General features: G+C 39.4%; 2 protein-coding genes across 3 annotated transcripts in view; one reads left to right on the top strand and one right to left on the bottom strand.

The window, feature by feature from the left end:
* The window catches only part of LOC144042946 (uncharacterized), a 152,481-nt gene that overhangs the window by 88,774 nt on the left and 38,157 nt on the right, over positions 1 to 25,550 (top strand). The window lies entirely within an intron of this gene.
* Positions 1 to 25,550, bottom strand: part of kirrel1b (kirre like nephrin family adhesion molecule 1b) — a 92,051-nt gene that overhangs the window by 19,792 nt on the left and 46,709 nt on the right. For both annotated transcript variants that reach the window (XM_077556078.1, XM_077556077.1), the window contains exons 2-4: positions 11,857 to 12,006; positions 6,074 to 6,223; positions 4,315 to 4,472 (exon numbers count right to left, since the gene is read on the bottom strand). In XM_077556078.1, the coding sequence (XP_077412204.1) occupies positions 4,315 to 4,472; positions 6,074 to 6,223; positions 11,857 to 12,006 (458 nt within the window). The remainder of the gene's footprint in view (positions 1 to 4,314; positions 4,473 to 6,073; positions 6,224 to 11,856; positions 12,007 to 25,550) is intronic.

The following is a 25,550-nucleotide window of genomic DNA, read 5'->3' on the forward strand; positions in this document are numbered from 1 at the left end:
TTATGAAAATATGTACAGTATGTCAGGTTCACTGAAAATTGTCTTTAACTCTTTGACTGCCAAAAACGTTAAATAATGTTTAGTAAAAACCTACGGAGGAGCGCCAAAGACGTTAAAAGACGTTCACCAAGTTTTTTTTTTTTTTTTTGGGGAAACGGGTGGAGGAAAGCCTTGGCCAGCTGTGCTGAAAGTATCAAGCAGATCTAGTTAGTATAATGCCTATTTTTGGCCCCTAGATGGCAGCGATGACTCTCTTTGGACAAGATTGGGTAGGCGTCAGTAGAAGACGTGAGGCGGAGCTAGAGTGTTGAGGGGACAATGGCTGAGGAAGCCATAATGGCGACCGGTTGCAAGCAGCTCACGCTTGAGCATTTTTTTCAAAGACGAAAAGCATCGACCAATGCTAAAGAGCACATTGATGACGACGATGATGATGATGGTGACTCCGAGTTTGACGCCGAAGTTGGAAGCGTTGACGCGGCGGCTATGATCACGTCATAAAGCCTCACCGGCTAGCAATGCTAACGCCGGAAAACGCGGAGCGCATCCGAGCACTTCTGCACAGGCGGACGTTCAATCGGACGACGAAGAGTACCCCGAGTCCAATGCATATTCATCGGAGGAGTGGGTACAGTCTGATCACGGAGAAGACACTGGTTATGGACTACGATGCCACCATGAATGGAGCGGATAAGATGGATCAACCACCCGGTATAGGAAGTGAAGGACAATGAGGAAGCCAGACGTAACACCACCGTAATGTCACCGTATCATGATCCTGAGAGTAGACTTGATGGCAACATGGCCAAACACACACTGCAGTATATACTTGCTATTCCCCGAAAAAAAAAGCCGGCAAGAAAGTGTAACGTCTGCACGCGACGGAGCCATCGCAGTGAAACTCATCTGTTGTGCAAATCATGCTGCGTCCACTTGCACGCAGGGGAGTGTTACAAAAAGAAAAACTGTATTTGAAACATCCACACAATTGTAAATAGTACCACAGTTGCACACATTTGTAAATAGTTTGCCAAATTGTTTTGTCAAATTGTTACACTGTTGAATGTAAATAAACGTATTTTGCTATCAAAAAACACTTTTTCATTGTTGGTGGTAGTGTTTTACAGAAGTAAAGCACTGTTTAGGTGTTTGTGGCATCATTCATGGAAAAAAAAAGGTCTCAAATTCACTAGAGTGCATGAAATAATATCGTTTCACAAAAAGCTTGATTTTTCCGTTTTTTGTTTTAAAACAGAGCATTTGGGTGAAACTAACCATTTTCTATTGTTGATTACTGAAAAACGGAATAAGGTAGAAACAAACTTTTTTTTCTGATGAAAGATGAGAGTTCAATCTTTCATTTGGTAGTATGTGTGTTTCACTGACAGCATCGATTTTCTGAAAACGTCTGGCAGTCAAAGAGTTAAGGATTTATCTTGAAAACATAAATTATGTGTAGCAGCCATTAGAGTCGGCTTTAAAATTTAATACGTTTAGTTTGATTATATCATAAATATTAAGATTTATTTTATACATTTGTAAGATTTTTGTTTCGAGGATTTTTTTTTATGGTGGAACCAATGTTTGTTATTTGCGTGTTGTATAGGGATGCTAATGATTAAGCTCTTTAGCTCGCTAGCGCTAGTCCGTTAGCATGCTATTATTTGTAGCGTGTTAGCAGGCTGTGGATGATAACAGGCCTATATGGCAAATGAAAGTTATATTTTGATTGGTTTATATCTTTATAATCTCTATGAGAATTATTTTGTGTTATTTAGCTCTTAAATATGGTATTTTCTATATTTTTGTACAGTTCTCACAGCATGCTTAACCGCATACATGCCTTCTGTAACCAGGGCCACTTGGGCTCCTAATTTTCGACGAGAGGGGCGTAACAGAATGTTTAAATTAAAATGATTTTAATTATTGTGGACGACATTGTCTTCAGTGACTATGAAAAGGCCTATGCTCCAAAAACATGGAACAAAACAACACCTTTGTATGCCTGTATGTTCCAAAAACAACAGTTATGAAAACATGCAATGATTAGGTTAACTGAAGTGTAAACTGTTTTCACTGATTATCAGAACACAAACTGTATATTCCAATAATATGTATACATGTAGACGGAAGACTCTTCAAAGATTAGATGACCGGGATCTAAATTGGGACATATTGGCCATTGAATTTAATTTTTCCATGTACGAAAGTCACCTCAAAACTTCACATGGAAATAGAACGCTTTCGTTGTCCCGCTGTGACATTTTTTTTTTGCATCACAGCAGTACTATTGATTAGCATACCATACTTTGCTGCTAGTCTCCTCTAAGGTGTTGTTTCTACTGCGTTTTTGCACAAGACTCCTGAGCTTGTGTCTGTTCTGGGGTAGATACTCTCTAATTCCTCCTCTTCTGTGCCAGAGGCAAAGAGTAAAAAAAAAAAAAAGCCAGCAAACAAGATGAAGTAGCTTTGCTAAGAATTTAAATTGAACTTGTTCTGCTTTTGTAGCGGAATTTGCAGCGTAACCCCTCTTTAATCCAGCACTCGGCGTGTGAGATTAAGCGCAGATCTGCCAGAATCGTCTATTTGTTCGTCTGTTTTGTGCTACTTTCCATAGAAGGGTTTCGATGTTATGTCCTATTTGATTCACTTTTAACAAAATGTGTCATTCTTATGAAGGGTCTGAGACAGTAATGTCAATCCAGATCTGATCTGGATTAGATCCAAATTCGGTATAGTTTATATCATTTTTTTTTTTTTTTTTTTTTTACTCAACATGATTCGCAATTTTGTACAGTTTGATTGACATCACTTACAGCCAATGAGAGAAGACGCTAAATGATTAAGACAAGGTCCGATGGCGATGCGATGCAAAACGGATGAGTGGTGAAATCCAGTCATCCAAAACTAATTTGTGCCTCCAACCAGTAATGTGCCGTTAGGGCAGGCAGGGTAGGTATTGACTGACCAAGGCTGAAATGAAACCATTTGGCTTCTTCTATTTAATTAAATTATTTTTTGCATTTCAGATAGCCTACACTACCTATATAGGTTTAAAAGTGACAACATTTGGTGATTTTCATAGCTCAGTTAAAAAGGACTCATGACTTCTTCTGGCCTGCAGGCAAAAATGCTGCAAAATTCTCCTGCTGAAGGCGCACATATAAAACTATTTTCACGGCTTTCTTTTGAGGAAAAACATATATTTTTTTGAACGATGGGAGACTAACGCCTTAGCTACTGGATCTTCAGCAAAGTAAAGGACAGAAAATTATTCATACTTTTCACAAAGAATGGTACAAAAGAAAATATTGACTTTGTGGATATGCTTCGATTCACTGTCTGTTTCACTTTATATGATGTTTGGCATCGCTAATGCAAGCTTGATTTTGTGAGGAATTTAATGAAATGATCCGGATTTCGTTGTGCGGCAAATGGGAGGCGGAGTGCACTGCATGCATCGTGTTTACCGTGACGGGCAGACCAGTTCACGTACATAACTTGCGTTCGAATGCTGACCTGGGCTTTACCGGTGGCCCAGAACTTAAGCTGAGTGGCAAAATGCTGAGCTGCTGCACGGTAGGCGCTGGGTACCAACCCCGCTCATCCCAATAACTCGTTTGCGGTGCAAAAAATGCGCTAAGAACATTGTGTCATAATCATTTTTGTCAAGTAAGACTTCAAAAGAGTAATGTTTTTGTTTTGTTTTTCTAACCATACAGGGGAGGCACACGTTAAAATAGTTTGAATGTATGGCATCTTGGAGTAAACAGAGTATCATTTAAGAATATAGGGCAACGTTCACACTGCAGGCAAATGCCAGTCTCAATGGCTCAATTCAGATTTTTTCAAATCCAACCGGGGTCACTTTCATATGTGGTCCTAGATCGGATACCTATCTGAATTTTTGCGATGCGACCGCAGTCTGAACGGCCAGGAGACGTACATGAATCGGCAAAAGTTGTTTCGGGTAACCGTTGTGACTTTATATTTGACTTTAATTTAATCCCACTTGAAACCTGAAGTATAAAGATGGCATTTGTGGTGGTGATATTAGTCATTTAGCCACGCAGACGGCTCATTTATTACGCGCGACAATGACGTGACGTCATCGTTAGGGAGAAAAAAAGGAGAGATCTCTGTGAGATGAGATCCCCGTAAGATGAGGCGCCCGAACAGTCTCTAAAGAAGAACTCTAAAATCCAATCAGCAGAAGAGGATAAATGTATCCACCAACACTGCAGCTCTGCTTAGTTGCCTAAATTAGCCTTGGTGGAGGTCTTGTGTAAGTGTGCGATGATGTGTTTGAATTACCGTGGACTGGTGGGCGCCCTCAGCAGGCAGCCCGTTCTTGAGCCACTGGATGTGCGCGGCCGGCTTGGCGCCGCGGGTGACGCAGGTGAGATTGTGTGGCGTGCCCGCCATGAGCAGCAGCTCCGGGGTGCCCTCCAACACCGGGTCCTCGGGCGGGACTGGAGGATGGACACACAAACAGACTGTTACTCACCATTTTTATTCATGCATGTGTGCGCAAAAATGGATGTGGTGGATGTCCCGTTTTTCTAAATATCAACAGCTTGCATTTAAAACACATTTGGACGAGCGACAGTTTTAATGACGGCGTATTGAGCCTTAATGTGCATGATAACGATATCAATTTTTACTTCATCAATTTTCGAGATCAATACGCCCATACCTTTTTATAAAAAAATGTGTGCTGCACTTTGTAACAATTTGCCCAAAAATATCTTTACAATAGCCTTTTTATTTGACCATTTATGACTGAAGCATTTTTAATTGGTAGATTATCACCTTATCTGTTAATAATGGGAACGCCTCTGGCCAATAGTTTTCAGACTGGATTCAGGTTGGAATTTCCTGCCCTATGTCTGCGGATGTGACGTCGTGTGTGCGTTTGTGTATGTAAAGAAAGGAAAATGTTTCATTTTTAGGCCACAGGTGGCAGTAGCGATTTGATTAATGTGTTCCAAAAAGCTCCTTAGCCATTATCGCATAATGGTGTCGTGATTATTGGGCAACCGCCGTATCGGAAAAAACACTGTGATAATGTCGGATGGCATTACTCTATGGTTCCTCGCCTCAAAACATCCATATTGTGGAGTTTTGTATCATCTTAAGACGTCTAACAATATGAATGATTTCGTCAGCAACATAAATAGCAATATTTATTTTGTACGGCAGGTTAAATCCTTCCATAAAGAATAGCTACAACAATATATAAAAACCAGAAAATGTCAAATGTTAAATATTCTGTTATATTTTATACAGCAAATAAATGACATGCAACATGCAAAAAAAAGTTACCACATGGAAATATTATTTTCTTTAAGTCTTAAATAAAACAATTTAAAGATGCTAAATATGAAATAATTATTGAAATATATCATGAATATACAGGGCCAGTGCCAGTTCTAACAGGGTTTGTTAGCTGCGTTGTTATTCAACGTTTTTATCCTTACATTGTGATACTGTCACTATCATCAAACTATCATGATGACACACTATAATTCCCACTACTCAAAGTATGTCTTAGTTGGGGGGAAAAAAATAATATCAATATGTATTGTACGTATTGGATCTTTTTATATATCAAGTTCTGCACCGTTGCTGTATTGTGATAACACTGCTAAAGCCAAAATATCGTGATTATAATCCCATCACAGCTTGTTTGCATTAAGGGGTACCACCAAAAATTCAGTTTGCAATTTATCATATTGTCCGAGCGATCAATGGATGCGCAATCACGGTCTTTTTAGCAAAATTAAAAAAAGATAATTGATATCGCGATGTGTCATATCTTCCAATATAACACTTTTGATTCTATTGATGCAATGCAATGATGTCAAAATAATGTGATATTACTGTTATTCCTACTACAAGATAAAATATTGATATTGTGATGCATTGTCATAGTCCTTCTCTCATGTATGGGTCAAAAGATACAGCTGGATCAAATGTAGTTTTCCATATCGTGATGTATCGTATGTGGACCTCTTCCAGTATATCCATTATCATACAAACACTAAATGATGGTGAGATGGCTGTGACTTACTGAGGACGTTGAGCTTGGCCCTCCGGGATCGTAGGGCGGCCTCGGTGGCCTGGCACTCGTACAGCGAGTCGTCCGACAGCTCGGCGCGGGAGATCTCCAGGTTGTACTGGCCCGTGTCCAGAGCCCGCAGCACTCGGTACCGGGGCCACGCTGGGGAAAACAAAAACAAAACAAAAACTGTGAGACAAGAGTGCAACATTAGCCAAGGTTACTTTTTAATCAAACTGTAAAAAAAAAAAAGAAGGTATGTTTGTGATCACGAGGAAGCTTTTAGTAAGCCCACAAAACATCAAGCATACTCGCTAAAAATATGTTACTTTTATATTTAATTAGGTCAGGGATTTCCAAACTGTGTTATGTACACTCCAGGGGCGGCACCAGATTAAAAGTCTTGTATAAAAATGGTAAATTCACAGGGAAACTGATAGGTGGGACACAAAGTTTCTTTTGGGACACAAAGTTGCTTTGATTGTATCAGATGATGTTTTTTTTTTTTTAATGTGTATGTTGGGTAAGAAGTCAGTATGGCTTAAAAACAAATTAATGAAAGCTTGAAACAACATATTGCCCAGCAATTAAAGCAGCAAGCATGGTTGGCACCCACACACCCACATTTTCATGGCAAAGCCGAGAAATGGTCAAAAAAGTAGGGATGCGTATGGGTATTAGGCTGATACTACCTTATTTTAAGGTATTGGGTACATACGGAGGTTTACAATAGCAGCCACTGATACCTGCCAAAAAAAAGAAAATAAATCTGAGATTGACTAAGTCCTCCTTGCCAGTAGATGGCGCTCTGCTGCAGGGATTTGACACTTCAGTGAATCATCATCTGCATCAAAAAGAAGGTCTTTGGTCACAATCCTTGTGTTAAATGTTTTTTTTTTTATATATATATGAAAAGTACTACAGGTATCCAGTACTTGGTAGGCCTATTGGTGAGTACTCAAGAGTCAACACTACATAGGCTATTGCCAGCAATAGATAAGCTACACAATTTAGTCACCAATCTGTCAATTATACCTGTTTCTGACTGGGGCTCATTTGGGAAGAATCCCCTAGTTTGTGTTTGCCAAAATAATGTTCCACGGGGAAAGACTGAGTACGAAATGATGAGTGACTTCAAACCAAACTGCCTTACGCCCTGTTCAAATTTAGGAATGGGCGCATCCTGTTATGATAGACATGTCTGCCCAATTTTGTGTTGATTGGTGAAACTGGTGTCAGGTGCTAACTTTTCCCAATTGTCCAGAAGCTCAGACTGAGACCCCCTCCAGATGGAAGCAAAGCCGACTTCGTTCCTCAAACAAATCTTGTACGCACAGAAGCATTTCAAGACTTGCGTGTGTCCAAAAGAAGACGCTGAGGACATTTAACGGCTGTAACGGCGCCAAGTCTGGAGTGGCGCTGTAGCGCAGCCCCAAGGAGTTAACAGAAAGCATAGAAGAATCAGCGAAGAAGACGAACACTTTTTTTTTTTTACTTTAACTGCAATTTACAGAACAAACATGGCTTTGCGTGTATCAAAACAACATGAAAAAGACGAACACAGGAGAAGTGACAATGGCGGTTGATTCAAGTACGACATCGCTTGTTGAATGTGGGAATAAAGAAGCTAAATATTTTGCAGCAAAAGCATAAGCAAGCTAAGAAGACACGGCTATCCGCCATTGTTGTTGACAGGCTGACAGTTCGCGCGCAGTCACGCGAGAATCTGCGACAATGCGTCGTCATTGAGCTGCGACCATTACGTCATCACTGGAGGAGTATCCTGCATATGATGTCCAGACGGACGCGTACGGGGCGCGTTTTGAAATCTCTCCACTCTGAAGCCCGGTTTCAAAAGTGATCGGTTTCAAGCTCCGAAACCGCGCCATCGAGTGGACGAACGGCCTAAACGATAAGAATGTGTAATAGCCACTTCAAAGCAAAATGTCTGACTTTCTGTGCAATTTGAGGGAGGCATCTTTGAGAGTTGTATGTGCATCCTGTAGACATGTCAGTTCAATTTTGTGTTGATTAGTGAAACTGGTGTCGGGGCAGTTTTTTTTTCCCCCATTGCAGGGGGCTTTCCTGTGGGTTGATTATGCATGGGATTTTTTTTTGTCTTTTTTTATTTTATTTTTACACTGGCTCCTGGGACAAACACATATTTAAGAATGAGACTCCCCACTAAGAGGCGCTGTCTGACATGTCCTAGTGGGCATCATATCATGTATTGAGATGGCGGAGGCAGGCAAGCAGGTGGTTGGAGCAAGTGAGTGGGAGAATAAGGGGGGTGATGTGGAATTCGAGGGGGGCAATGTTGGACAAAAGTATTAGAGGAGATTACATCATTCACTCGGGCACCTCGCAGCATAGCAACTAGAGAGGTGACGGCACCCTGGGTAGAAAAGAGAGAGTGAGAGAAGGTGCAGGATGAGGAATGGGGGGAGATAAAAGAAAAGGGTCGGCCGCCAGGTGCAGAACACGTGACAGAAATGATGACAACATGCGAACACTCAAACACATAGAGGGATGGAAATCAACCAAAAACAGCCATTACGCAATAATGCTGTATTGTGTGACAGAGGATATCTAAGTACCTGATGAAGGGAAAACTTCAGAATTGCGTGTAGGACTATGACATTGACAATACGCTGACATTTATTCAAGTTGATTGACACTGTATTCTCTCTGAATCTGACTACATACGAGGGGTGGGAATCACAGAATAACTTACTTTATGATGTTTTGCCATCTATATCAATAGTATCATGATACATTGAGGTAATCGATATACTATCATGGGGGAAAAAAGGTATAATATATCGTATCTATGCAGCTTGCCAAGGGAAAAAGTAAAAATGTTCATGAAATGTATGCAATAGTGACTTTCATAGCTAAATCACAAAAAAATTGCAAAGTATGTATTAGGAATCACTCACTCACCAGATTATCCATATGATAATGATATTGATAATATGATAATGATGATAATGATCGATATCCATATGATATTATATTGCCATGTTCATCCAAAAATATCAGCCAGTATCACAAAACATGGATTGTATGATAATACAATAGAATGTATCATTCAAGATACCGATAGGTGCTATCGCGATATCAATATTTTGCCTAATAATTCTGCAATATTTTTCGATGATGGAGTCAGCATCATAATACGCAGTATGATGCTTTCGAAGTAAAACATGTACGATAACATCACAATATTGATATTTTGTTGCAGAGTAACTCAAGATTATGATAATGTGAAATAATTTGTTTATTGCCAGAAAACAGACAAATCCATGTTGTGTATTTAAAACAACCTAAAAACTGTGTAAAGAAATGCTAGAGATACTGCTAGAGATGATAATGCTGATAATGCTAGAAATACTAATTCACGTTAGCCTAATGCTAACGTGAATTAGTATCTAAGCTACAGATTTAACACAAATTGGTCCACAGCATCATGTAGACAGTTGCTCTTTTTTTGGTCATTTTTATGGTGAAAACTGAAAATGTCAATGAAAAAAAATTGACTTGATACAAAATCAATGTTTTTTTTCAACCCCTACATTTGTTCGCATTTGAGCAACTATCACAGACTGCCTGCATCAAATTTGTAGCGCCTGTGCTTAGTGTCTTTCTAGTGGTGACGACGACAAAGAAGGAGAGGACGACACTTTGTCACAGCGCGTTCCGTTTAAAGAAGACGAATGGTCGCCGGCTGGCGGCGGATGCGGGAAAAGGGCGGTAAAAAGAGGACGGCATGTTGATCAAATGCAGACGCGTTCCTGGCTGGCGGAGAAGACGGCTGCAAGGACAAAGAGAGCATAAAAAAAAGAAAGAGGAGGAGGCGGAAACGACTGAGGCAGTCACATAAAGCTACTGATGATGGAGGTGTGTGTGCGTGTCACTGTGTGTGCATGTGTGTGTGTATGTTGGCCTTTACTGGACCTGTGAATTAAATTGAGGTGAACAAAAAATTCACATCACATGTTATATAATCACTTCTGAGCATGCGTGTGCGCACACATGCATGTATACTAAAATATGTTTTATTGTTAGCTGTCCAGCGTGTTAAATATATTTTGAAACACTACATTTTTACATCATATATTGAACTATTTAATCATATTAATGGCATATTTCATATAACATTTAAATTATATAATTTTATTAATTTTCAGATTAAAAAAAAAGGATTTCTTACTTCTTTTTTTTTTAAATTCATTATTATTTGATCACACTATATTAAATACTTCTCATAATCTTTCTTTTTTAAAATGTTTTACTCAATTTATATTCAGACTTGCGCAGGGTCAAGACTTTAAATTTTGATTTATTTTAACAAATGATTTGTGTTTTATTGGAACATAATTTTATTTACTGGAATTTAAATAGCTATGCATTTATATCTACATTTATATAATATTGAATTGAAGTGGTAACTTTTACTTGTCCTTGTTATTCAATAAAAAATATTTAATTTTAAAAAATTGGGTATTTATGCCTTTTTCACTTTTTTTTCTTTTAACTTATACTGATTATATTTAACAAAATAATTTTTTTTCTAAATTATATTTTAAATTTTTTTATTATATTTTATACACATTTATTACATTTTATCTTGTCTCATGAATTGAATTTTATTCAAACTTTTTCTTTCAGAATATTAAATACAATTTTATTACATACCGTTTAATTATTTTTATATTAAAGTTGATAAAATGTTGATTGTAATTCATCTTTTATTATTCTTTTTAAGACAATCATAGTTATTTTCTTGATCCTGATTGGCTAGTATCAGTCATGTGGTTCTCCTGCCACACAGTGAGTGAGCCCTCCATTTTAAACGCCTCACACTTAAAGCTATCAAATATGGCTTGTGGGCCGATAAAAGGTGATATAAGCTTTCCACAAACGCTCCAAGGTTCAGTCTCTCCCGCCACAATTAATAAACAGCACACATTTTGTCCGCGGGAGACGCTAAAGTGATTATAAAGCCGCCATTAAGCCACGGCACTTGACATTTAATAACTTTTTATTGAGATTCTGGCGGCGACTGCAGATGCTGCCATGCTCGCCTCGGACAATAAAAAGCTGCAAAGAGAGAGAGAGAGAGCACGAGAGAGCGTCCATTCTTCAAGTGTCGCGCCGGCATTAATCGCTGCTCATAAAGACAACGAGAAAACCTCCGCCAAGGCCAAGCAATATAAAGCCGTCTCCCTTTTAGCTTAGCAGCTAGCAGGAGCGGCGACATGGGGAAGATGGCCAAACTATACATAAAAGTTTCAAAAATAAAAAAGTAGATATTGCAGGTCACTTGTTACTAAGCAGAATTCAATGCGCTCATTGGGCCTTGTCAACTAATGGGAAAACAAAAATAATAATAAAGACTCACAAAGGGAAAAATTATTCATTTCATTATAATTATTTGGCCATATTTAAATAAAATAAAAAATATTATCAATAATAATAATAATAATAATGAACTTTTTTGTACCCAATTAAGTGGGCGGAGACAAATTAGCATAGTGTATTTCCTTTAGTATACTGTACAGTTTTATTTGTTTTTACTTTAGCTTTTATGCCATTCATTTTCAAAATTGTATTTTATTTTTGTTTTACTCCAAAAACACTATTGGGAAAAATCTGATCAAATGAAATACAATTAAGCTCTTGAGTTCCCCTTTAAAGGTGCTGCATGAATGCAAACTATTGGTATTAAGGATTATGAAGCAATAAACGTAGCAACAAAAACACTGCTCTGTATTAAATATAAAGTCCCTGACCTCGGAGGCCCTCGCCGACCCCAAGTGCCAGGCCATCTTTGGTCCACTGGACGATGCCGCTGTAGTTAAAGACCACACAGGAGAGGACCACTCGCTCACCCAGGACCACAGACTGGTCGGCCGGCTCCTGGGAAAAGCGAACACACCGCGCTGCAAACAAAAAAAAGACAAAATGACATCCTCTGAATTAGATTGTCCCAAATAAAGTTTTGATTTGATTCTTGTAAAGTGCGTAAACATAACCAGAATCAGTGATTGTTCCCAATAATCTTCCCAATAAACCTCCCAAGTCAGATCAATTACATTAAGAGTAGAAGTGTTTAATATAGCAAAACTGGCTGGAATGCGGTCTAGTAGACGTGCATGATTATTTTGATTTCTCCAACATTTTTGTTGTGTATTTTTCAACCACAATTTTGATGTCCAAATAGCTATAGCTAACGCTAACTGCATGTAAACTCAGCTCTTACACGTTCCCATATTCTCTTTATGACAAGCACGAAATTTAGGTGCTAAACAACTGTCTTATGAAATTGTATCATTGATATAAAGTGCATAATCCCGATTCCACACCGTTCTAGGCAAAATTTTCTACATGGGACTCAAAAACAACTGGCACTCTCATACTAAAGCTAACTGCAAACATGAAATAACATCCAGCTCAGTTTTGAATATTTTTAAGTGGTACAAATGTGACAACACCAACGCATTTTGACAAACATAAAGTCTGTGATGAATATCAACACTAAATACAGTAGTAAAGGTAGTCACGTAATATTAGCAGCTAGTATTACACTAGCTATTACTTCTCATCACTGTAAATCGTTTGGTTTTGGTCATGCTAACTGACTAAAGCTAACCGCAGTGTAAACTCACTTCCAGCTTGACATGTCACTTTTGTGGTACGAATATAACCACGTCCTTTTCGTTTTTATTTTTGACACAAACTGCTACATTCAGTGCTAAATACGGTAGTAAGAACAGTAAATAATACTAGCCAATCAAAATCTAATTTAATCAACATTTCATGCTACTCTAACAGGTTATAGTGTTCTTTTAATTTCACCAAAAGCACTCATTATATTTGGGATAAAATATTAATACTTTTCTTTTGTTCTTATGATCTGTGCATGAGAGAACATGAGCTAGCTGTACGCGGTGACGTCACTTTACGTGTCACTCCCTTTAGTCGCGATGATTAATACAAGAACTTGGTGTTATATTAATTGGGTTGCACCATGTTATTGAGTCTTTTGCTAAGGATGTTTTGCGTGCTTACTAGCTGGTGTTGTGCTCGCTAGTCGCTATGTGTCGTCGAATGGAGCTAATGCTGCTAACGTTAGGTAGCGCGCCTTTTACTGAGATTTGTTTTATACCTCCAGGAAAGCTAGCGAGGAGGTTGCGGGTGTACACACTCGTTGTTTCCTGCACACAGGTATGATGTTTATTGTTTGTCATTCCTTTGTACATTTTTGTTTGTTTTTTTGTTTCGCACTCTCGTTCTGGATGTGGCCGAGGAGAGCTAGCTCGGACGTCCCGGGTGTACACACTCATTGTTGTTTCATGCATACAGACCGCGTAGTGAGACCAAATTCGACTCCATTTATTGAAGACACAACACAACGCTGAGGAAAGCCACCCCCGCACTGATACACTACGCTGTATCATTTTGGATCTGAGCTAACCATTTTTACGTGAGACTCAAATAAAAATGCTGTGCTAATGCTTGCTGGCTAAAAGTAATGCTAACCTCAAGCTCTGTAATAGTTATTTAGCAGCACAAATGAGACAACTTTTATTTCTTTTTATTTTTTGTGACGCTTTTGGGCCTACTTAAATGCTATGGTCTTGCTAAATGGCTAATGCTAATAGCATAAGTTATAAGCCTAATATTTTAGTTTGTGGCAAAAAGGCTCTTTTAAACAACACAATAGTCTCATTTGTATTCTTGTCACCCATTTGTTGTTTCTTCTCCTTCCCGACGACTTTTCAAGGTCTCTCAGCAGATTTCGCTGGTACTTGAGTGTGTGTGTGTGTGTTTGTATATGTGTGTGTGTGAGTATGCAGGCATTTTTTTTGCGTTGTGAGAACATCACTGCAGAGCTGCTTTTTTTTTTTAACCCCCATCACACAGTACAAAGGATTCTGCTTACACGCTTGCATTTCCCCCGGCAAAATAAGCCTTTTGGCTACCGCATCGGCCCGCTAGAGCGCGCGGCGTGTAAAGACTACAAGTGTAGTGCGCGCACACGCACACAAACACACACAATCAAACAAACAGAGTCAGGTGCGGAGGCGACAGTTTGCAGTCGTTTGCATCATCAGGTGATGTTTCATATTCTCAAAGCAAGTCTTGCACGCTAATTAAGGAAGAGAAGGCGCTTTACATATACACACACACACACACACACACACACAAACACTTCCCCGTACACACACACTCAATAATTCCCCTACACACTCATTCCCCCATAAACACACTCACTACCACATACAATTACATACACGTGCACATTCCCAGACCCGCACCCACATTTTCAGACATACTACACTCCCCCACACACACACACACACAAAGCTGTGAGTAATTTGCAGCACAAAGTGATTCCACGGCAGCACACAAAAGTTTGGGTGTTTGTCTTCCCCGCGGGCCCTTCTGCCCTCTTTAAAACAATCCCATTAGCTAATGAAGGCGACGACAACGACTAATGAGGTGAGCGGCGGCGGCCCCGCGGCAAAAAGGTGTAAACAAGGGAGAGACGGCGGGAAATTGTCAAGGCGGGATTGCGCAAGCGTACGACTCGGATGTTTGATCACCGTTTGCTTTTGTGGACTCGTGGTTGTAATTGGATAAAAATCTCTAGGAGGAGTTTGCTTGAGAAGAAACTCACAAAATTAACCTGATACATTTGCTTGAAGCCAAAATGGCATTGCTTCTTGAGACTTGGTTATGGGTCTATTCATGATAGACATGTCTCGAGAATTTTTATCAAGTTTTATGACCAGTAGTCAAACTTCCCTGTTATCCTTCACCCATATGCAACGATTGGGGGTGGGCTTTTTTCAATTTAGCGTCACGCATCTGTCTAAAAGAAATTTGGTAGTAATCGCGCAAAATCTCAAGGAACATTTTGCCATTGTAGGACCTCAAAAATTGCCAAAATGAAACAAAATGGCAGACTTTCCATGTGTTTTTGGACATGGTTTGCAATGTTTTGTGCATCTCCTCAGGAGAGATCTCACTACCAAATTTCATATTGCTATGGGAAACTAGGATTTAAAAGTATAGCTGCAGAAAGACCCCTGGAAATGGCACAAATGAGCTTAATCCAGTTTGAGCTAAAATGGCAGACTTGTCCTTGTCTTCTCTTCTTTTTGTAGGTTTCCTTATTATAGACAGGCCAATCAACTTATATGTTATGTGACATTGGTTTTGACTATGGCTTTAGAAAGGCCCTTGGAAATGACCAAAATGGCCCTATAATGGACTATTTATATGTAAAATTCTTAATTGGAATAATGGCTAAACAATAAATCACACATAATGAAACTGTTGTTTATCTGCAATGACAATACCAATCACCATAAAAACGTTTTGACATTTGTGTATGAAGAATCATTTATGAACAACAAATTTACATGAATAAAAACGATTATGTAAAATGTACATGAAATTTACATTTTAAATAACACAATTAGGATTTTCCTATAGTGCAAGTAGCATAAAAAATGTCTTACTTTACATTTATCTTGATTCAGGTAAGAGCAAATGCCTTTTATTATTTTTCTGCAGGTGTAGATGTTAATATTTTAGTATTGGGACAACTGCCACATCTCAGCAAGCTACATTGTTTTTTGTTTTTTTTTCATCTTTATTTTTGGTTCTTCATTGTCCCCCTAATTTATGAACATACTTCTACCTGTTTCTTATCATGACCTTACTCTGACCGCAAACGCCCCAAAACGATCTTAGTTAAAATAAAAACAAAGATCATGTAGCAATTTCCACTTATATTTTGGAATATATTTCAATTCAGCTATCATTGAGAACATGCTACAAGTTGGAGTCTTCTGGAAGATTTTCTTAAAATTCAGAGTGAGAGTTACAAATTCCGACATATTCTGCGTACCTTAAACGCATCAGCAGTTGGAGCAGAAGCTCCATAACCGTCCCAATGGAAGAGGAATGATAGTTTTACCAGAGATTTTTGCCGCGGCGAAAGTGGATGGGAAGGATCGTGGTGAGGGGGGACATTTGCGCCCAAATGTCAGACTTAATAGTAGTTGGGAGGCTGATTTCAACTTGTGTCACTACATTTCAATTGAAGCTAGGCTAGCACGCAGCATGCTCTGCGATCATGTCGACAAGATCTATCAAATAAAGGCATTAGTTTTGCTTGAGTTTTCTGCATTCTACGACCTTGGCTTTTGTTTACTATGAATCAGACTACGCAAATACAAACGGAGCGGCCAACTTACCGACCGCAGGTGTAGTAGCGAGCAACCTGGCAGAATGGGGCGCGTCTTGTAGTATGACGTCATCCAAGGATAACGTAATAATAAGTTTTTTTTATGTAAATTATGTTGCTGGATTTTTGTTTTGAAAGGCATCAAAACTACTCTAACAGCCTATTTAAATAAAAATAAAAAATAGATAAATAAATAAATGGAAAGGGGCACTTTGGGCATCAGTGCCAAAAGGGCATGTGCCCCGGGAGTTTGTGAACTCACAAACGCCGCGAGAATTCATCTTGCAGAGCAAGGTTAACTCAAGATACACACGTCTACCAAATTTCATGTTCCTAAGTGAAACTGGCTTTGAATAATGGCTTTATGGAAATTTCATTATACACAATACAATTAAAGGCAAACTCTTTGATCTTCTTATTCAAATATTCAAGGTCAAACCATAGCGTCATTTTTAGCAAATTTATGGACATTACAGGGCCGGGGTGTGTGTGTGTGTGTGTTTGTGTGCGTGCGCGTGCGTGTCCTGTCAGCCCGCAGCGGCGGCGGCTCAGATTGTAGACGGGAGAATCGTACTGACAGAGAACAGAGATGTAATTAACCCTACGGGATACACCATCTCCCTCCTCATCCTCCTTCCCGCTACACAACCATTCCCCAGAAACACACACACACACACACACACACACACACACACACACACACACACACACTCGTCGGCATTCTCCACCATCAGCATTCCCTGGTGATTTCTTCTCCTGTGTGCTTACTCTCTCTTATTTACAACATCCTTCCTCGTTTCTCCTTGCTTTCTCTTCCCACTCTGACAGTCCACGTATCGGAATGCTCCAAATTAGGATGGTTCGGCCTTGGCCCGAGTTTGCTCCAAGCTAGCTAGAAAAAAAGACTGCAAGGTTTAGTGCGTGAGTCATTTAGTAGTGTGAGAACAATGAAGTAGTGTGTGCGAGAGATTGGCGCATAGTTTTCCACATCAACTCAGGCTCTTCAGTCTGAAGCAAGCTTTGTTGCAGGAACTGATGAAGCCTTTTCAGATGAGAGGTGAAATGTCAGTCCGGTTGCGATCGATTCAATACCCTGAGAAAGAAATAACGTGGTGCTGGATGAATGACAATATCCCCAAACGTGTGCGAGAAGTCTGAATTACGCCCCTGACAGGCCAGGCCCTCAAAGGAAACAACAGCCGACCGACTCCTGTGTTCATAGTGAAAGCAGACTGTATCTCTTTTTTTTGGGGGTTTTTCATTTGCATGTGTTGGACTGGCTGACTTTGTTGTTTTCTTTCGTTTTACTTTGACACTTCCGTGTTGTTGTTGCTGGAGAGACGCCACAGTGCAGCTCATTGACAACATGAGCAAGAAGGCTCAACCAGAGAGATATTTATAATGCAAGGTCGCGTCTAAATAATGACTCACGTGTAGATGCCTAGTGGTTGTAAAAACTGTGATTTTATCAATTAAATTGAGTAGGGATGCACGATATTGGTATCAACTAAAGAAGACCGATAACAAGAGCCGCTTCAAATACATATAATTGATCTGGTTTGGGTCACATTAGCGCCAAGCGCAGAGCCTCTGCTGCATGAAGTAAGCAGGTACATATTCAACGAATAAAATTGACGTGATAGTTCTTTTCTGGACTTGATAAATGGCCATTTACATGCATGTTTGTTTACAGTCATCAACATTCATTCATGCTGCTTTTGAACTTTTCTGTCTGTCACGTTGCGTGCTGCTGTGGGGGTCGGCACTCGTACACACGCATACTCATTAGGGGTGGATTGGCTTTTGAAAAATCGTTCTGTTTGAATATTTCAGTTCAGCTTGCATGTGGTTGGTTCATAGGCATGCACGACTCTCTCATTCATTAAAGCAACGCTAAGGAACTTTCAGTTTACGTTGATTATGGCGACCCCATATGGACAAAACCGGTAATATTATGCCTGAAGGAAGACCAAATTTCCCATGAGGACAAGCGCATTGCGTTGTTTTTAAGCTTAAGCCAGCGAGTAAAAGCCGGGCCAATGTTGAAAATACACAATATAGGCATAACCATGTGCAATACATGGCATGGCATGTCTCACAGCATATATGGAAATTCATTTTTAAAGGAATATGCAACTCAAAATTGTCCGTTATTATATTTTATTATTAAACAGTGTATGAACATGAAAAGTGCAAATATCAATGGCATGCGAGTCCCTGAAAACAGGTTTAAAGAAGAAGTCAACCCCCCAAAAATGCTTGACAATAGTATGTTCTATGCAGCCGCACTAGTCTAAATGTTTCGAGTGCCAGAATCGATCTATATCTCTCTAATACTCGGGATGCAACGATATCCAAACATCACGATATGATAATGATCACGATTTTGTGGGGAGATTTGCTATACAAAAAAAGGTCACAATATTGGAAACATAATTCTAAACAAAACACAAGATTGTGCCTTGTACATAACAGCAATTCATATAAACAACCTACAATCTCTAATAACACTTAATATTGAGGCCTTTACTTCAGGCCTTAAAGTACCCCGGCACGGTGCCGGATTTCCGGCGTAAGAGCCACTAGCGCAATGACAAATCCAGAGAAGTAAACATTTGACATATTTGACACAGCTGGCAAAACACCCGCAATGCGGGGAGAAGGCCAACTTCAAAATAAACCTCTCCATACCAAGTAATATGTGGAGCGCAATGCCAATGAAGCCCAATGCCAATGAACGCTTTTATTTTGAAGTTGTTCCCAGAAGCGTTTTTGCCAGTCGCGGACCGCAGCAGCAACGGATGACTTAACTCATCCTGCGAAACGCGTGTCTGCCGTTCGTATTGCCGGCGTAAACAATTGCGACCAACGTCAACAAAACAACTTTGTACAGAAATCACATTCGATCACCAATTAAGGGCACTAAAAGAAAACTTAATTACGCTGGCTATGTATTGCACGGTGCTTGTTGCCAGTGTTTAGGGCGTCTCTAATGTTAGCGTGCTAACGGGGCTATGCGGCTGCAGCTAGAGTCATCGGACTACTTTTCAAAGGCAGTCTAATCGACGTGATGATTTGCACACCTGACAGTCGAACACAGTTGCCGTTCCTAATAAATAAACCGAGCTTACTCAATTGTGCACTTGACGGTCGGCAAAATCACAACTGTGGTTCTGACGTCACTGTCTCACAGACCAAAAACTACTCAACTCTGAATTTTATTTCATACAAAGTGTTCTACATGGAGTAAAATCAGTCATGGAATAAAGACAGGTAAAACAAAAATAACACCAAATACATTAATAATTATCTTAAGTGGATAAATGAATAAGTTAACACAAGTAGGTAAGTAAATAAAATAAATAAATTAATAACACAAAATACAGCAAGCACCATAAAACATCATGCCGAGTCAAAGACAAAGAACAAGCACTAGAAATGACAAAAGCCCAAGTGGAGCCCTGTGGACTTTCTCCCCTATGGCATAACCCCGACTTTCAACTTAACAACCAACCGTTTTATTTAGGTGTGTGGGAGCAGAAAGGAATTATACATCTCCACCATCTCTTCTCAGATAATATGTTTATATCATATACATCCTTGCTCCAAAAATACAAAATAAAAAACTGAAATTTTTTACATTATCTACAAGTTAAAAATATGATAAAGAAAAAAATTCCAACACTTCGGAGTACGCTCCAACCGCCTGTTTTAGCTAAAGATATTAACAAGCTTTCTCCGACAACAACAAAAAAACTTTAAAAAATATATAAGTTACTTTCATATACTGATAAAATGTCTTTACCCATCTCGAAATGGGAGACAGACCGGAATCTGACTTTTGGATTCAAGTTTGTGAAAATGCATTTAAAATGACAAAACACACAAATTTACAACTTATCCAATATAAAATTATTCACAGAACATACATTACTCAATATATGATGAAGAAAATGGGACTCTCAGACTCCGACATTTGTCTCCAATGTTTACAAAACACTACAGACACTTATGTTCATGCTTTATGGTTATGTACTCCGGTTATGTATTTCTGGACTAAAGTCTTAGAAAAACTTTCCGCTATTTTGGACTGTAGGATACCTTTATCTCCAAACTTGTGTTTGCTTGGTGACCTAACAACAACTGACTTACCACATAAACAATTTCAATCTACACTTATAGCTCTTACTATCGCAAAAAAAACAATTCTTGTTAACTGGAAAAATAAACAAACTCTGAATTTCGACCAATAAAAAACAAATATCAAAATTTATAGAAACATGGTCTACGTATATAGAATTTTTTAACCTAATTCTGGTTACTTAATTCTGTCTGTTAGCGAGAGCCACCACATCGTGATAACTTACATTGATGTTTCTGCATTTGGCAATTTATTATTATATTATATTATTAGTATGTTTTTTTTTTTTAATAGGCTTTAGGTGAACTGATGAATACACACACGCTCGCACGCACGCACGCACGCACGCACGCACGCACGCACACACACACACATACTCACCCACATACAAAAAAAAATATATATATATATATATATATAAAAAATATAATTTTTTTATTATTATTTTTTTTTAAATAAAAAAAAAAAAAAAGGAGAGCAATGATGATGTCAAATCGAATGAACAATACTGAGCTTCCCTAAGAAAAAAATAAATAAATTAAAAAGACAACAACAAAAAAAAAAGGCAAAGAACAAAGACGTGTTTTAAGAGTGGGTAGAGAGGGAGGTTGCCTCATATTTAACGGAACGTCATTCCAAAACCCACGGAGAGAGATTTGTTGAAAATCTCCCGAACCTTATAGACAGGAAAATAATGTGCTGTTCTGCCCAATTTAAATTTAAGTAAAAAAAAAAAAAATGATTATCAAGAAATGACAATTGGTCGATCATTATTAATAAGTGGAATTTATATATATTATATATTTTTAATGTCTTGTGTATTCATAATTGTTCTTTCACCTTGCGAAAATATTATTTTTATCCAAATACCTGATTATTCAATAGAATTTTCCGTAGGATTTTTGAATACCCAAATATTCGATATCTGCAGCACGAGAGGGGACTGCAACCCGCAGTGCTATTATACTGTACTATACATCATATAAATGGATAATGAAAGAGATGACCTGACACTTGGGGAGGACTGGCCATCGGGAATTTCATGAGTTTCACAATCCATCCACGGCGACAAATCGAATAGTAATTAATGGCTTGATGTTGGTCGAACAACGAATTGGCACGTTGGACACTGCACCTTCGCTCCCCGGAAAAAGTTCCGGCTCAGTTTTTTTTTTTTTTTTACTTTAAGCCCCGTTACTTGTTAATGCACGCACTCATTTAGTTGCTCCACATATTGACTCGGTTCCCAAGCATATTACATTCCCCTTCATCTGACCATTAACGTGGATTTTAAACGTAGAAGGGCCAAAACATGGCTAGTGAAAACTAAACTGCACTAAAAAACTAGCCACCAGAGGGTGCTGGAACTGCACAAATGGAAATCAACCTGACTTTTTTAACAGATGTGCTGCTTTTAATATCGTGACATGACGATACTGTTGGCAGTTTTAATATCGCGATATCACGATATTGCCGTTATCGTTCCATCCCTATCCAATACAGTATCCTAGTTAATATTGTGTTAGTGGATTTAGAATTAAATACAACTCATTAGTAATTTACATTAATTCCAGGGGCTGCCATTTTGGATAATATTGCTCTGACTGAAAATTAACGCAACGTGACCACATCCAGAATTTTGGTTACTAGACTTCCTGTGTATGCTTGCAATAACTAGCATAACACATATCTTTATATTTTTAAATGCTGTATCAATATTTTAGGAGGTAACACACAAAAACAAAGTTATCAGTCCTGTGCGTGTGTGCGCACACGATTGTAAAAGTAAGCTTTGTAAGTCACGCTTGTCGGTTCTCGCATGACAGTGGCGCTGACTCATCGCTGGTCGCTGTTGAGACTCACACTCACCAGGGAAGGACAAAACACACCAGGATGCATGAAGCAGGAACCAGGTCAGCTGAGAGTGGCGAACGCCACCGCGTTTGCATTTACATCACGTGGATGAACGTATGCAGACTGCTTGCGTTTATTGACGACTGGTTTGTTTTCTTTTCTTTTTGGTGCACTCTCTTTGGTGGGCGGAGTCTGTGTTAATTGAAATTTCATGTGTCAAAAGTGTTTGTGTCATTTGTATTTGGTGAATAGTCAAGAGTGAATACTCGTATTGGTATCAGTCTGAAAAAAAAAACTCAACAGTGGAGTCGAACACCACTGCTTGATTGATTTTTGGGGAATTAACTTAAAGTATCAATATAAAACCGCATTGACATCAAAGTATACAAAACATTTTTCTTTTCTTGTGCCAACTGGTTAAAATCACATTCATACATCCAAAGCATTCTATCTGGATGCTACAGCAAGAACACGATTGATTTCTTTGAATGACCAAATTTAGAAAGTATTGCCCTTGAGACCTATTGATTTGACTACACAGCCATACATAATGCACACCCATACACACTCATACATACTCAGGCTTTCCCCCAGTGTTTCACCAGGCTTTCCTTGATCCCCCTCCAGGCTTCAAACCCCCCAAATAATAATTTTTAACTTGTGCTTCCCCCGTCAATGAACGACAAATAGTAACCGCTGAATGTTTTTCACCAACCCCACCCTCCACTTCGACGAACATGATTCGGGGTGAAATTTGGTCCGCCCGTCCTCGACCACCGGGCTTAGCAAGTTTTCTGGGGGAAACCCTGCAAACTACACACTCGCTCACACATCTACTTACTACGCATTAGCACATACTACCCACAAAAAAAAGTAATCTCCCTCCAGGTTATGTTACGGACCACCCCGCAATAAGTAAAATAAATACACAATATAGGCATAATCATGTGCAATAAATGGCATGGCATGTCTTATAGCATATATGGAATGTAAATTTTAAAGGAATATGAAACTCAAAATTGTCCGTACGCATCCATTAATACTGCACACATACATACACACTACACACTCATATATATATTACACAAACACACACAAAATTGTGAACACACACCTATATCCCATACGCACACACGCTGGCTCTTTGTTGTTGTTTGTTGATTTCCCGGCGTCCCCTCGCCACTTCTTTCATTTCCCTTCAAGCGGCGCGACACAGCAGCGTGACGCCAATCGCCGAGGAGACGGCGGGCAAACTGAGCGCTTACTGCAAATCACACGTACTCCCAACACAAACCTCAACCAGGGGCATTTAACAAACACACACACACACACACAGAAACATGAATCAACTTCACGCGCACACAAACAGTATATAAACTACACTCTCAGACTACATTAGGGATAGACCGATAATTGGCCGAGCCGATATTTGGCATTTTGACAAATATCGGCATCTGCCTTTTTACGAATCTGAAGGCCGATAAAGCTGAGCGGCTTGCAAACGTAGCGAATTTTGGGTTTTCATCAGGATTTGTAAGATGTTCACAGACAGTATTTACTTGTTGCAAAGATGTTTTGAACATATTCGGACAATACTTCCACTGTCTATGAAGATCTTTTCAAATCTTTTCCAAATACAAGCAATTGTCACTCAGTGAGATACTTTTCATTTATGGATTTATTTAAATTTCCACTTAATAAAAATGATGCTGGCACTGGGAACGGGAACTCCCTAAATTTTTTTACATTTTTTTGGGGAGAGCTCAGTATTGTTCATTCGGTAATTTTACCAATTTGACATGCCATCATTGCTCTCTTTTTTTTATTTATTGATTTTCTAAAATTAATTTTTATTTTGTATGTGGGTGAGAATGTGTATGTGCATGTGCGTGTGTGCGTGTGTATTCATTAGTTCACCTAAAACCTATTAAAAAATCCCATACCGTTCACCTAAACCGAACACTTCAGAACCCAGCCAGAGCCGTGAGGCCGTCAGGAGACCCGAGGAAGGACCAAAGAAAAGAAAGGAAAGTGAAATCCAGCACCGACCAGACACCACCCACCGGGCCACCAACCAGAGTCCTTCACCAACCCCAGAAACATCTAAATTCCAACAAATCAAGGAGACCTTAAGAGACCAAAGGAGAGACTGAGGAAAGGAAGGAACGACAGACGAAGCAGAGTGAGATCCACAGACACCAGCCTCCATCGATTCAATGACCAGAGGAAGAAGCAGATTGTGTCTGAGTTTCGATAGATGCCGGTGTGGTGGATCTGGCATGCATGAAAATCTCCACCAAAGAGGGGAGCCGTCGAACCCCGCCAGGACAGAGCAAGCGCAACACCTCAGGGCCCCCCAGGCCACGGCAGCGCCAAGGGACAACCCCCGGGCCCCGCAGGGGCCAATGGCCGGAGAGCAAACCCAGGAGCAGGAGCGCCCCCCACCCCAACACGGCTCGCGCCCCCAACCCAACGCAGCAGGACGGGGCACTGCAGGCCTGCCAGGCAACCCACCGGTCCACAGCCCCCGCCGACTGGCGAACTCTACCCCTACACATTGAATGTGACCCCACCCAAGTGTATATACAAGTGTGTGTGTGTGTGTGTAATTTTTTTTTGAAGAAATTCAGTTGAAATTTTAGGAAACTTTATTTACAATAGACAACTTTTGCTTGCTTAGTTTTTAATTTATTTTAATTAACACATGCTGATGACCCTGGAAGCTCCCTGCAATTTTTTGTTGTAATTTTTGAACAAAGCTGTCAATTCTTGATTAGTTTAAAATGAAAAAAAAAGCATCTTTTTTTTTCTTTTTTTTTGGGGGACGCTAATATTTTCTCTTTTACTGCATATGAATATCAGCATCGGCCTCCTTGACTACTCATAATTAGTGATGTAACAATTAGGGCTCGGCGATATATAATTTTTAAAAAATTAATTCGAGTGTTTTGTTGTGGACGATTTTTTTATTTTTTATAGCATTGATGTTTTTTTCCCCTTTAAGTTGCGCCGCAGCTTTCGCCCCCACGGGCTTCCGTAGCTTTTGCTCTGCCAGTCGTGTCCTCACACACTCCATACGAGAAGAACTCAACAACAGCAAACAAACTCCCGCTAAAAAAAGCCGCTTACTGTGTTACTGTGGGAGAGTCATTTACACAAGGAAGCACATATGACACAGAAAGAGGCACAATGAGCGAGATGACCAAAGTGGACACGTTGCACCTCGCTTA

The sequence above is a fragment of the Vanacampus margaritifer genome, chromosome 2 (assembly GCF_051991255.1).
Source record: "Vanacampus margaritifer isolate UIUO_Vmar chromosome 2, RoL_Vmar_1.0, whole genome shotgun sequence".
Taxonomy (NCBI): Eukaryota; Metazoa; Chordata; class Actinopteri; order Syngnathiformes; family Syngnathidae; genus Vanacampus; species Vanacampus margaritifer.